The sequence below is a fragment of the Scylla paramamosain genome, chromosome 39 (genome assembly GCF_035594125.1).
Source record: "Scylla paramamosain isolate STU-SP2022 chromosome 39, ASM3559412v1, whole genome shotgun sequence".
In the NCBI taxonomy this organism is placed as follows: domain Eukaryota; kingdom Metazoa; phylum Arthropoda; class Malacostraca; order Decapoda; family Portunidae; genus Scylla; species Scylla paramamosain.
The window spans coordinates 11,430,067-11,443,757 of record NC_087189.1 but is presented as its reverse complement, the minus strand read 5'-3'; the positions used below and the strand labels follow the sequence as shown (position 1 = coordinate 11,443,757).

Genomic DNA, 13,691 nt, shown 5'->3' with positions numbered 1-13,691 from the left:
GCCATTATGCTGTCCATGTGTTTCCTGTCGATAAGTACCCTAAATACTGACTAGTAATAACAGAAAGACCACAACAGTATGCTTATAAATGACACTAATTAACAGTTTGGATTACAGAAGCATCAGTTGTACCTCGAAGTCTTCTACCGAAGCAGTGTCGCTTATTGGATCGTCGACTGACTCGCCTTCTTCGCTTGTCTATTGGGTATTATAGTGGAATGATGACTGGAATGAGAGCTGCTTTTCCATCACTGAATACAGAACCTTTTTGCTCACTGATATCTCTCGCCTTGTTGTTGGTCTTTTTTACAAACACTGATTCATTCTTTTTTTTTTTTTTTTTTCCTCTTCAGAAGTTGTAAACTATATTCCTAATGTTTCGTGTTTTTTTTTTTTTTTTTAAGTAAAGTAAAAAATATCCTTGTGATCCATTCCAGTATCCTATTTTTCAGGTAGGTCTTCTCTTTTCATTCCCTATACCCTCTGAATATATATATATATATATATATATATATATATATATATATATATATATATATATATATATATATATATATATATATATATATATATATATATATATATATATATATATATATATATATATATTTTTTTTTTTTTTTTTTTTTTTTCTTGTACTGTCTGTAGCCCACACAACTCCACAGGTTAGTGACTCTCTCATCAACATCGTCTCAATCAACGTTTGGAGTCTAAATAGCTATTTGACAGTTACATTGGTACTTGTATGTTTATGACTGATGATTTGATTGAAGAGATAATAAGAAGGCCAGTGAGAAATAGCATATGCCTCATTAGCTTAATATGACTGTTAGTTTAACGCACTGGAGGAGAGACTAATATAAAAGGACCGCGTACCTATTCTCAAACGTTTTGGCGACTCATCTAACATGGTGCGTTGGAAGTTACTGGGGGTTTTCATGATTTTGGTGATTATTTAACAGTAATCCTGCACGGTCAATTGGAAAAAAGGAGATATTTGAACTCAACTAATGATCTTTGGCCTTTGAAAACAGTAAAAAACGTTTACCCTAAGACTGAGCAACCTACGTGTAACTTCAAGACTAAGATCAAGGTACACAACAACAACAACGTTTTCCAAGGCAGAAAAACAGACAGCGGGTAATACTGTCCCTCGACCTTTTGGCTAAGATCAAAGTGGGTATATCTCTGGCTGCCAGTGAAGAAGTGAGCGGATTTTTTAATACTTTACTACAAGATGAACGGGCATAAGTTCTCCCTGTCGTTCAGCAAGAGGATAGAGAAGAAATCCCTGCAACCCTCAGCCCTGGGGAGTGAGGGCAGGGCGGAGGTGAAGCGCTCGCCCCAGGCCCTGCTCGCTGTGGACCAGGACTCCCTCAAAGTGTACGGCTTAGAACTACAACTTGTCTTCTTGTTCTTGTTCTTGTCCTTCTTGTTGTTCTTCTTCTTCTCCCTCCTCCCCGTTCTTCTCCGCATCATCTCATTCTCATTCTTCTTGTTGCTGTTTTTGTTGTTCCTTGCCCTTCATATTATTACTGTTATTATTATATTATTGTTGTTGTTGTTGTTGTTGTTGTTGTTGTTGTTGTTGTTGTTCCTCCCCCTTCATCATCTCGTTTTCATTTTCCTTGTTGCTGTTTTTTGTTTTTCCTCCTCCCTTCTTTTCATCTTCATCTTCATCATCATCACTTTCTTCTTCTTCTTCTTCTTCTTCTTCTTCTTCTTCTATTCATCATCATATTATTCTTTATTTTCCTTATTATTTTTTTTCTCTCCCTTAATTTTTGTCTTCATCTTCATCTCATTCATATACTTGTTGCTGTTTTTGTTGCTCCTCACTCATCTTTTTTTCTCCATCATCTCATTTCTTCTTCATCATCTCATTCTTATCTTCCTTGATGTTTTTATTTCTCCCCCTTCCATATTGTCATATTCTTATGCTCCCCTGCCTATTCTCTCTATCCTTTTCTTTTTTTTTTCCTTGCAGTATATGGACAAATTTAATTTCTTGTAATTTTTTCTCCATCATCTAAACAAATTGATATGAAAAGTAATACATAATATCATGCATGTATTATGTAGCAGTACCTTTATTTTCTCTTTTCTGTTATGATATACCTAAGTGGAACTGTCATAAAAAATATACCTATATAAAAAAAATCCTCTCCTGAATGTACTGCATCTCTGTTGGTGAAATTGTTTGCTTTCTGGTTGATGACAGTTCCATAATACTGTCCTGATATAATTATGAAGGGTTGATGGGAGATAAACTTTCTTTATATATCTTAAGAGAACTTCCTCCACAAATAGTAGCTATTTGAGGGTGGATGTGCATTAGTACTGGTCAAGAGGAAGACAGAGAGTGAGGTAGAGGAATGGAATTGCAGTGGAACTGCAAAAGACAGGAGTCACAGAGGAAAATGCAATTGACAGAAACAACAGGAGACTCAAACATGTTGCCAACCTCCCACTCTAGGGAAATGGCAAAAGGAGAAGATGCATTAGTACTGATGTTATAGTTTAATTTTGTGAAAGTTTTGTTCCTCCTGCAGTTTAGTTACTGAATAATAGCTCTCAACAGAATAGCAGGGTCAGTTAGGTTAGGTTGGAGGATGTATCCTTAAGAATGACCAAAATTGTTTTGTTAGGAATTGAGGATTATCATAACTTATCACATTTAGAAATGAGAATGCAGAGGAGGAGGAGCTAGTCATCCCGCTCCTGCAGGCCAAGAGGTCTGCAGTGTTGAGTCGTCTGGCCAAACTGCAACAGGAAGATGGAGGGAAGGAAGGTGAAGGGAAGAAGGAAGAGGAGACTGCTCAGGAGAATCAAGAGGACAGCAAGCCCCTCACACTGGAGGAAAAAGCTGAACGTGCTCTTCTGGAAGGTAAGCTTCGTTTGGCATGGGTTGTAAGGGAAGAAATTGTAGTAATCTGTGCCTTCCTTGTGACACAGTATTTTGAAACACTGTGCACTTATTAAATTTTTTCATCAGGTCATAGAAATTTTGGTCCTCATGGGTGCTTCTCCCACTGATGATGTAGAATTCTTGTCAGATGGATTGGTAAAATAACAGATGATAAGTGTCCGGAAACCTCCCTCTTGAAAGAGTTCAAGTCATAGGAAGGAGGAAATACAGAAGCAGGCAGGGAGTTCCAGAGTTTACCAGAGAAGGGGGATGAATGATTGAGAATACTGGTTAACTCTTGCATTAGAGAGGTGGACAGAATAGGTATGAGAGAAAGAAGAAAGTCTTGTGCAGCGAGGCCATGGAAGGAAGGGAGGCATGCAGTTAGCAAGATCAGAAGAGCAGTTAGCATGAAAATAGTGGCAGAAGACAGTAAGAGATACAACATTGCAGTGATGAGAACGAGGCTGGAGATAGTCAGTTAGAGGAAAGGAATTAATAAGATGAAAAGCTTTTGATTCCACCCTGTCTAAAATAATGGTATGAATGGAAACCCCCCACACATTTGAAGCAGATTCCGTACATGGGCGGATAAGGCCCCTGTACTGAGCAGCTGGGGAAGGAGGGGGGTAAAAAGAACTGGCAGAGATGACTTAGAATGACTAACTTCATTGAAGCTCTTTTAGCTAGAGATGAGATGTGAAGTTTCCAGTTAGATTATAAGTAAAGAACAGACCAAGGATGTTCAGTGTAGAAGAGAGACAGTTGAGTCATTGAAAAAAAAGGAAATAGTTATCTAGAAGATTGTGTTGAGTTGTTTCCACTACATCCTGTTAAGATGATTGAATATCTAATGGAGATGGATAAGGAAGAAAGAAAGTTGAAGGATGAGAATATAATAAAATGAGGGAAGCTGCAAGAAGCCATCAGGACTACATGTGGAATGGAACATGGCCACCCATTTCCACCTATTATCACCATCCATAAATTTGTCTTATTTTCTTTTCAAAGCTTCCTAACATTAACAGCCTACAACAGCTAGTTGGAGAACAGACTTGGCATTAACATGCCAAGTCTGTTCTCCAACTAGCCAAAAACTCCTTCATTAACAGAAAATGTCAAAACCTTTCAAGATCTAACTCCCCTCGTGATTTCTGGCATCTAGCCAAAAATATCTCCAATAACTTTGCTTCTTCTTCTTTCTCTCCTCTACTTCAACCAGATGGCACCACTGCTATCACATCTATTTCTAAAGCTGAACTCTTTGCTCAAACCTTTGCTAAAAACTCTACCTTGGACGATTCTGGGCTTGTTCCTCCCTCTCCTCCACCCTCTGACTACTTCATGCCACGTATTAAAATTCTTCGTAATGATGTTTTCCATGCCCTCGCTGGCCTAAACCCTCGGAAGGCTTATGGACCTGATGGGGTCCCTCCTATTGTTCTCCGAAACTGTGCCTCCGTGCTTGCACCTTGCCTAGTCAAACTCTTTCAGCTCTGTCTGTCAACATCTACCTTTCCTTCTTGCTGGAAGTTTGCCTACATTCAACCTGTTCCTAAAAAGGGTGACCCCTCTAATCCCTCAAACTACCATCCTATTGCTTTAATTTCCTGGTTATCTAAAGTTTTTGAATCTATCCTCAACAGGAAGATTCTTAAATATCTATCACTTCACAACCTTCTATCTGATCGCCAGTATGGGTTCTGTCAAGGCTGCTCTACTGGTGATCTTCTGGCTTTCCTTACTGAGTCTTGGTCATCCTCTTTTAGAGACTTTGGTGAAACTTTTGCTGTTGCCTTGGACATATCAAAAGCCTTTGATAGAGTCTGGCACAAAGCTTTGATTTCCAAACTACCCTCCTACGGTTTCTATCCTTCTCTCTGTAACTTCATCTCAAGTTTCCTTTCTGACCGTTCTATTGCTGCTGTGGTAGACGGTCACTGTTCTTCTCCTAAATCTATTAACAGTGGTGTTCCTCAGGGTTCTGTCCTGTCACCCACTCTCTTCTTATTATTCATTAATGATCTTCTAAACCAAACTTCTTGTCCTATCCACTCCTATGCTGATGATACCACCCTGCACTTTTCCACGTCTTTTCATAGACGTCCAACCCTTCAGGAGGTAAACATATCACGCAGGGAAGCCACAGAACGCCTGACTTCTGATCTTTCTAAAATTTCTGATTGGGGCAGAGCAAACTTGGTATTGTTCAATGCCTCAAAAACTCAATTCCTCCATCTATCAACTCGACACAATCTTCCAGACAACTATCCCCTCTTCTTCAATGACACTCAACTGTCCCCCTCTTCTACACTGAACATCCTCGGTCTGTCCTTTACTTATAATCTGAACTGGAAACTTCACATCTCATCTCTAGCTAAAACAGCTTCTATGAAGTTAGGTGTTCTGAGACGTCTCCGCCAGTTTTTCTCACCCCCCCAGCTGCTAACTCTGTACAAGGGCCTTATCCGTCCATGTATGGAGTATGCTTCACATGTCTGGGGGGGTTCCACTCATACTGCTGTTCTAGACAGGGTGGAATCAAAAGCTTTTCGTCTCATCAACTCCTCTCCTCTAACTGACTGTCTTCAGCCCCTCTCTCACCGCCGCAATGTTGCATATCTAGCTGTCTTCTACCGCTATTTTCATGCCAACTGCTCTTCTGATCTTGCTAACTGCATGCCTCCCCTCCTCCCGCGGCCTCGCTGCACAAGACTTTCTTCTTTCTCTCACTCCTATTCTGTCCACCTCTCTAACGCAGGATTTAACCAGTATTCTCAATCATTCATCCCTTTCTCTGGTAAACTCTGGAACTCCTTGCCTGCTTCTGTATTTCCACCTTCCTATGACTTGAATTCCTTCAAGAGGGAGGTTTCAAGACACTTATCCACCAATTTTTGATCACTGCTTTGACCCTTTTAAGGGACTGGCATTTCAGTGGGCATTTTTTTTTTTTATTAGATTTTTGTTGCCCTTGGCCAGTATCCTTCCTACATAAAAAAAAAAAAAAAAAAAATTACTGAGTCCATTCCATTCATCTATCTGAGAACCAATTTCTTCCTATCTCTTTTAAATCTAACTTTTTCAAGTTTGAACCCATTATTTCTTGTTCTATCCTGATTACTGATCCTGAGAATTTTGCCTATGTCACCATTATATTCCTTTTATCACTTCTATATCACTTAAAGACCTATACCATTGACCTGGATGATGATGATGATGATGATGATGATGATGATGATAATGATGATGATCTGTCCAGAGAGCAAGAGGAGGCTGGACGAATGGACTACACGGGATGTCAAGAAGGACATTACCATCCCTGCTGAAGACCCCCTCTCAGCCCCGCTGACAGACATTGGCAAGGAGTCCACACTGGATGACTATGATGAGGTGCTCTACATCTTTTCCTTGTCACTTTGAGCTGCTTTAAGAATATGTGGTTTTATGGTGTTTTGAAATTACATACATCTATTTTCTTATTTATTTTATGGTACTTTGAAATTATATCTTTTCTTAGTGATTATCAGGATTCTGAAATTGCACTTTTTTTTTTTTGGTATTCATGTTCATTGTTTATATTTATTATGTACAGTATCTGGTTCTGTTTTCTTCCATAGTTTTTGCAAAATTTCTGTTGCTTAGCCAGTTAATGAATCATAACTTAGAAATGAGCTACAATCCTTAAAAGTATATCCTTTACCCTTTCACCACTCTTTGGCACATTTTTTCTCAGTTATTAACAACCCTAACACATTTCTTTTTCTATAACCATCTCCTAATACTAAATGGACTAGAAATTGCAGAACCTATTTTTAAAAAAAGATTTCATACAATGTTCTTAATGCTGTGAGTTGTTGCTTATTTCAGTGAAAAGGTTAAATCATTACTTGTAGTATTTCAAAATTATCTAACACCTCCATCTCTCAAAATTATCTAACACCTCCATCTCCTCCTTTCCTCCTCTACAGATTACAGATGAGTCCTTAAAAGTATGGCATTAAATCATTACATGTATTTCTAAATTATCTAACACTTCCATCTCCTTTTCCTCCTGTACAGATTGCAGTGGAGTGTTTCGGCGCCGCTATCCTGAGAGGCATGGGTTGGAAGAAATCCGAGGGCATTGGTGGCAGAGAGAAAAAGTTTGTTTGAATCTCATTTCATTGTTGTGGGATGTGATGATTTTGTGTGCTGAAAAGAATATTTGTTCCAGTCTAAGCTTATTTGTTATTTATTTGTAGTGTGTATGTTCTTGCCTAATTGTTATTGCTTAATTGTATTTTTACGGGACTGCGTCAAGTTTGTAATGACCTGTCTTTTAAAGTTAATTTTTTTATTTTTTGTCTTTAAAGACATGAATGATTCTTGCCCACACAACTTCATCAGTCAGTGCATGTGTGTTTACCTAGTTTACCTAGTTGTATTTACCTAGTTGTAATTTACAGGGGCTGAGCTATGCTTGTGTAGTCCTGTCTCCACATCCACACTTGTCCAATTTTTCCTTGAAGTTGTGCATTCTTGTTACCAATATTACATCCTTACTTAGCTTGTTCCAGACTTCTATATTTCTCTGTGTTACTCAAGCATCTTCCTTTTCCTAGTCTTTTGCTGTGTCCTTGTGTATAATTGATATTTCCCACTTCTCTTAGCAGCAGTTTCTCATTATCTATTTTTTCCACTCTATTCCACAATTTATAAATTAGTATCAAGTCTCTCCTTTCTCTTCTTTGTTTCAATGTTGGCAAATTCATTTCCTTTAACTTGTCTTCATATGTTAATTCTTCCAGTTTAGGAACCATCTTCGTTCCCATCCTTTGTATCCTTTTTATTTTTTTCATGTGTTTCTTCTTGTGGGGAGACTGCACTGATTCAGCATATTCCATCTTTGGTCTAATCACTGTGGTAATTGTCTTTCTCATTGTATCTTTACCCATGTAGTGGAATGCCGATCCAGTATTTCTCACCATTTTATATGTATCTCTGAATATCATTTTTACATATTTTTCTGATTGTTGACTATCCTGTATTATCACTTCCAGATCTTTCTCCTCTTGAACTTTTATTATTTCTTCATTTTCCATTTTATATGTCCATTTTGGTCTCTTCACTTTTTCACATTTCCATTACATGACATTTTTTTCACATTAAATTCCGTCTCCCATTCCTAACTCCAATCCCAGATTTTATTTAAATCCACTTGTAGAATTTCACAGTCTTTGTTGTTTCTAATGTCTTTGTAATTTTGCATCATCTGCAAACAAGCTTATGTAACTACTCCTTCAGGCATATCATTTATGTAGATCAGGAAAAGTATTGGTGTCAGTACTGATCCTTGTAGTACTCCACTATCTACTTTTCTCCAATTTGATTTTGTCTTTTACCATCATTCTCATTTCTCTTGCCTTTAAGTAACTTTCCATCCAGTTTTTTTTTATTTTAACATTTAATCTTCCTATATTTTCTAACTTCCATAATAGCTTGTTGTGGGGAACTTTGTCAAAAGCTTTTTTTTTTTAAGTTTAAATACACACAGCCTACCCATCCACCCTCTGATGTATTGTATCAGTCACTCTCAAACAAAAGCTCATCAAGTTTGTTACACATGATCACTTTTGTCTAAAGCCATACTGTTTTTCTGATATTATATCATGTTTTTTCTAGAAATTTTGTCCACTGCTTCTTTATCACTTTTTCACAGATCCTACATGCTACATTGGTCATTGATACTGGTCTATAGTTTAGTGGTTTTTCTTTCTTTCCACTTTTATAAATTGGCACTATGCTCTCTTCCATTCCTTAGGCACTCTTCCAGTTGATATTGAGCACTTAATTATGTTATACACTGGTTCAATTAACTGTTTCCTGCACTCTTATAAAATGAAGCGTGGTACTCCATCTGGTCCTGTTGCTTTTCTCTCTTCCAGTTCCTCCATCATTTTATATAAACTATTTCTTTAATAACTATAATTTCCCACATTTGCTTTTTTGTCTTTTCATCTTGTGATTCTTTAAATTTTGATTCTTCTGTGAAAACTTCTTCAAACTTTTTGTTTAGCAATTTGCTCATGTCTTTCGGGTCTTCATATGTCTTCAACCTTTCTAATTTTCTTTTTATTTAGTGTCTCTATTAATTAATCTATAGAACAGTTTTGGTTTGTCCTTGCACTTTTCAACTATATCCTTTTTCATATCCTTTCTCTTCCTCTCTCCTTTTTTTTGCACATATTCATTTCTTGCTATCTTAAAGTCTTCTCTGTTTTTTTGGTTTTGATTTCTTTTCATTCTTATCCATGCTTTTTTTTTTTCTATCTTGCCTTGAATCACACCTATTTCCTTTTTCTTTAGGTTTGTATAATGGGACATATTTATTCACTCCTATCTCATATATTTCCATAAAAATGTCATACTTATCTTGTACATCATGTGCTCTTTTCAGCTTTTCCAGTCCATTTCTTCATAAAATTTCTTAAGATCTACATTCACTTTTCCATAGTTTCTCCTCTTTTTCTTTGTAAGATCCATCCTCTTCACTGACATCAGTATCAGTTTCTTTTTCTATCGTTACATGCTCACTTTTTCCTATGGGACATACGTATCTTAATTCTTTAGTTAGGTTGATTCCCTTTGTTAGTATTAGGTCTAGTCTCACTGGTTCATCATCTCCCCTATATCTTGTATTTTCAGTCACCAATTGCATCATTATGTTTTCCTCCCCATGCAGTCTCATTTCTTTCTGCTTCAGATGTTTCCCAATTTACTTCTTTACAGTTGAAGTCACTAACCAATAATACTCTTTTATTACTTTTGATATATTCACTCAAGCACTAAATGGCATATTCACTCAAGAACTAAATGGTATCTTCTATTATTTTCTCATATTCTTCCTTTTTTTTTTTTTTAATGAAGAGGGTCACTGGCCAAAGGAAATAAAAAAAAGGAAAAAAAAAAATCCCACTGAGGTGCCAGTCCCAAAAGAGAAGTCAAGAGAATCATTGAGAATTGAATGATAAGTGTCTTGAAGCCTCCCTCTTGAAAGAGTTCAGGTCATAGGAAGAAGGAAATACAGAAGCAGGCAAGGAGTTCCAGCATTTACTAGAGAAAAGGATGATTGATTGAGAATACTGGTTAAGTCTTGCATTAGAGAGGTGCACAGAATAAGAATGAGAGAAAGAAGAAAGTCTTGTGCAGTGAGTCCATGGGGGGAGGGCAGGCATGCAGTTAGCAAGATCAGAACAGCAGTTAGCATGAAAATAGTGGTTGAAGATAGCAAGATATGCAACATTGCAGCAATGAGAAAGAGACTGAAGACAGTCAGTTGGAGGATAGAACTTGATAAGATGAAAACTTTTGATTTCACCCTGTCTAAAATAGCAGTATGAGTGGAACTACCCCCCATACATGTGAGGCATACTTCATACATGGACAGATAAGGCTCCTGTACAGAGTTAGCAGCTGGGGGGAGGTGAGAAAAACTGGCAGAGATGACTCAGAACACTTCATAAAAGCTGTTTTAGCTAGAGATGAGATATGAAATTTCCAGTTTAGATTATAAGTAAAGGACAGACTGAGGATGTTCAGTGTAGAAGAGGGGTACAGTTGAGTGACACTGAATAAGAGGGGATAGTAGTCTGGAAGGTTGTGTTGAGTTGATATATGGAAGAATTGAGTTTTGAGGCATTGAAAAATACTAAGTTTGCTCTGCCCCAATCAGAAATTTTAGAGAGATCAGAAGTCAGGCATTCTGTGGCTTCCCTGCGTGAATTATTTATTTTCTGAAGGGTTGGATGTCTATGAAAATCATTGATGAACAATAGGAAGAGAGTGGTAACAGAACAGAACCCTGAGGAACATCACTGTTAATAGATTTAGGAGAAGAACAGCGACTGTCTATCACAGCAGCAATAGAATGGTCAGAAAGGAAACTTAAGATGAAGTTTCAGAGAGAAGGATAGAAGTCATAGGAGGGTAGTTTGGAAATCAAAGCTTTGTGCCAGACTATCAAAAGCTTTTGATATATCTAAGGCAACAGCAAAAGTTTCACCAAAATCTCTAAAAGAGGATGACCAAGACTCAGTAAGGAAAGCCAGATCACCAGTAGAGCGGTCTTGATAGAACCCATACTGGTGATCAGATAGAAGGTTGTGAAGTGATAGATGCTTAAGAATCTTCCTGTTGAGGATAGGTTAAAAAACTTAAGATAGGCAGGATATTAAAGCAATAGTTTGAGGGATTAGAATGGTCACCCTTTTCAGGAACAGGCTGAATGTAGACAAACTTCCAGCAAGAAGGAAAGGTAGATGTTGATAGACAGAGTTGAGTTGAAAGAGTTTAACAAGGCAAGGTGCAAACACAGAGGCACAGAAGGATTGGAGTGATAGGACAAGATACAGATATGAGATTATGATCAGAGGAGCCCAATGGAGAAGATAGTGTGACAGCATAAGCAGAAGGATTAGAGTTTAAGAAAAGGTCAAGAATGTTGGATGTACCTCCAAGGTGGTCAGCAATACAAGTAGGTGTTGCACCAGTTGCTCTAGGTCGTGGAGGATAGCAAAGTTAAGGGCTAGTTTACCAGATTAGTCAGTGAAAGGAGAGGAAAGCCAAAGCTGGTGGTGAACACTGAAGTCTCCAAGAATGTAGATCTCTGTAAATGGGAAGAGAGTCAGAATGTGCTCCACCTTGGAAGTTAAGTCGTCAAAGAATTTCTTATAGTTAAAGGAGTTAGGTGAGAGGTATACAGCAGAGATAAATTTAGTTTAAGTGACTCTGATTCAAGAGCGTGGGTACGAGAGCAGGTTAAATCGTTGTGCACGTAGACATAACATCCAGCTTTGGATTGAAAATGAGGATAGAAAATGAAGGAGGGAACAGAAAAGGGGCTACTATCAGTTGCCTCAGACATCTGTGTTTCAGTGAGGAAAAGATGAGGTTTAGTAGAGGAGAGGTGGTGTTCTACAGATTGAAAATTAAATCTAAGACTGCGATGTTGCAGAAGTTAATGAAGAAAAAGTTGAGGGGAGGGGTGTTAAGACACTTAGGGTTGATACCAGAAGAGCAGTCTGATCTGGAGACATTTGGGGGTTCCCTCCCTGGATGGGGACTCCAAGACCATGATAATTTTGAATTTTGAGTGAAGGGCGTGTGTGTGTGTAATTTGGTGCATGTAGTTTTGTGTGAAGGAAGAGAGATGTCTTAAGAGGGCAGGCTGTGACTGCCCCCTTGTGTTGTGAGATGCAAAGGGAAATGTTCAGTGAGGTCACAGCTGGGTTTAATGATAAGCTCACAGCACCCCATGATCCAGTGCTTTAGACCTCACTGGGAGTAATTATAATTTTGGCAGGTGTCTACTGCCTCCTCTGTGTTTTAAGAATTTTTGAGTGGTACGTAAGTTGTTATTACCGTCAGTATTTCTCCATTTTATCCTCACTATTTCTGCTTTTTCTTCCCCATATTTCACTATTTTTGTCTTCAACTCTTTTTTTTTATCGTTATTATTACATCTCCAACTCTTTTACCAATCCTGTCTCTTCATCATATATTGTAGTTGTTGTTAATGATTATATGGTTTTTTCTTTTAGCTTTGTTTCCATCAAACACACCACCTTCAGATTTTTCTCTTTTAATTTCAGTTTTCTGTGTCTATGTTGGTATACATTACATTCTGTTCTTCATCTTTACCATTTTTCTCAATTTTATTTTCATTAGTTTCTTTATTTTTTATATACCATTTCTTCATTCTTTCTCCCAGAACCCTCCCCAAAAATTATTATTTTTTTCTTTTGTTCTTGAATAACTTCTCTTTTGCCTCTTCTTAAATTTCTTTAATTTTTTCCATTTTTCTTCATTTCAGTTCTTCTTTGTATATCCTTGCAATCTTCTATTTCTCTTAGTTTGGATGTTCTTTCTAGTATCACTCCTGCTGCTTGTTGTGTATGTGTGTGTGTGTGTGTGTGTGTGTGTGTGTGTGTGATTCACCTATGGTCGTCTGCTGGTCACCCAGCCAACCATTCCTCTATGAAAAGAGCTCAGAGCTCATAGTGATTGATCTTTGGGTAGGACTGAGACCACTGACACACCACACATTGGGACAGCGAGGTCATAGTCCCTCGGGTTACATCCCGTACCTACTTGCTGTGTGTGTGTGTGTGTGTGTGTGTGTGTGTGTGTGTGCACACACGCTTTGTATGTGTCATAGGTTGTAAGTTACTTGTTTGTTATTCATTTATTTAATTCCTTTTATTTAACTATGATAATTAGATGTCTATGCATGTAGATGCTGTTTTCAGTCATGCCCTTCATATAGGTGTCTATTTGATGTATAGATAGATTTGATGTGTATAGTTGAAAACAGGCTAGGTTCTTCCCTCTGTATTCTTATTCAAGTTGTGGTTTGTATTACGTAACTTTTACCATTGACTTTGAACTAATGCTTCTCTGTACTTTTCTATTATGGTATTTTTTATAGATAGATTTTTGCTGTATATGATTAAAGACCAGCTAGAATGTTTCCTCCATATTTCTGCTTAAATTGTGGTTCATATTACTTAACTTCTAGTATTGACTTTGAATTAATGCTTCTGTGTACTTTTTCTGTCACGGTATTGTACCTCCCATGTGTTGTTATTTTACCATTCATCCTTACTACCTCACTCTAGCATTAACTTTGAATTGATGTTTTTCATGTGATTTTACATCAATTAATGTATCTTTTTTATTGAAGTATTATATCTCTCTTTTGTTGTTACTTTACTATCTATTCCTCCTGTCCTGTTCCAGGGTT

The 13,691-nt window shown here is 37.5% G+C and overlaps 1 protein-coding gene across 1 annotated transcript in view; it reads left to right on the top strand.

Annotated features, from left to right (window-relative positions):
- Nucleotides 1–1,097: 1,097 nt before the first annotated feature.
- LOC135092161 (G-patch domain and KOW motifs-containing protein-like) overlaps nucleotides 1,098–13,691 on the top strand; it is a 28,174-nt gene continuing 15,580 nt past the window's right edge. Inside the window, exons 1-4 of the mRNA XM_063990433.1 lie at nucleotides 1,098–1,383; nucleotides 2,682–2,887; nucleotides 6,171–6,301; nucleotides 6,971–7,053. Of these exons, the coding sequence (XP_063846503.1) occupies nucleotides 1,238–1,383; nucleotides 2,682–2,887; nucleotides 6,171–6,301; nucleotides 6,971–7,053 (566 nt within the window). The 5' untranslated portion in view covers nucleotides 1,098–1,237. The remainder of the gene's footprint in view (nucleotides 1,384–2,681; nucleotides 2,888–6,170; nucleotides 6,302–6,970; nucleotides 7,054–13,691) is intronic.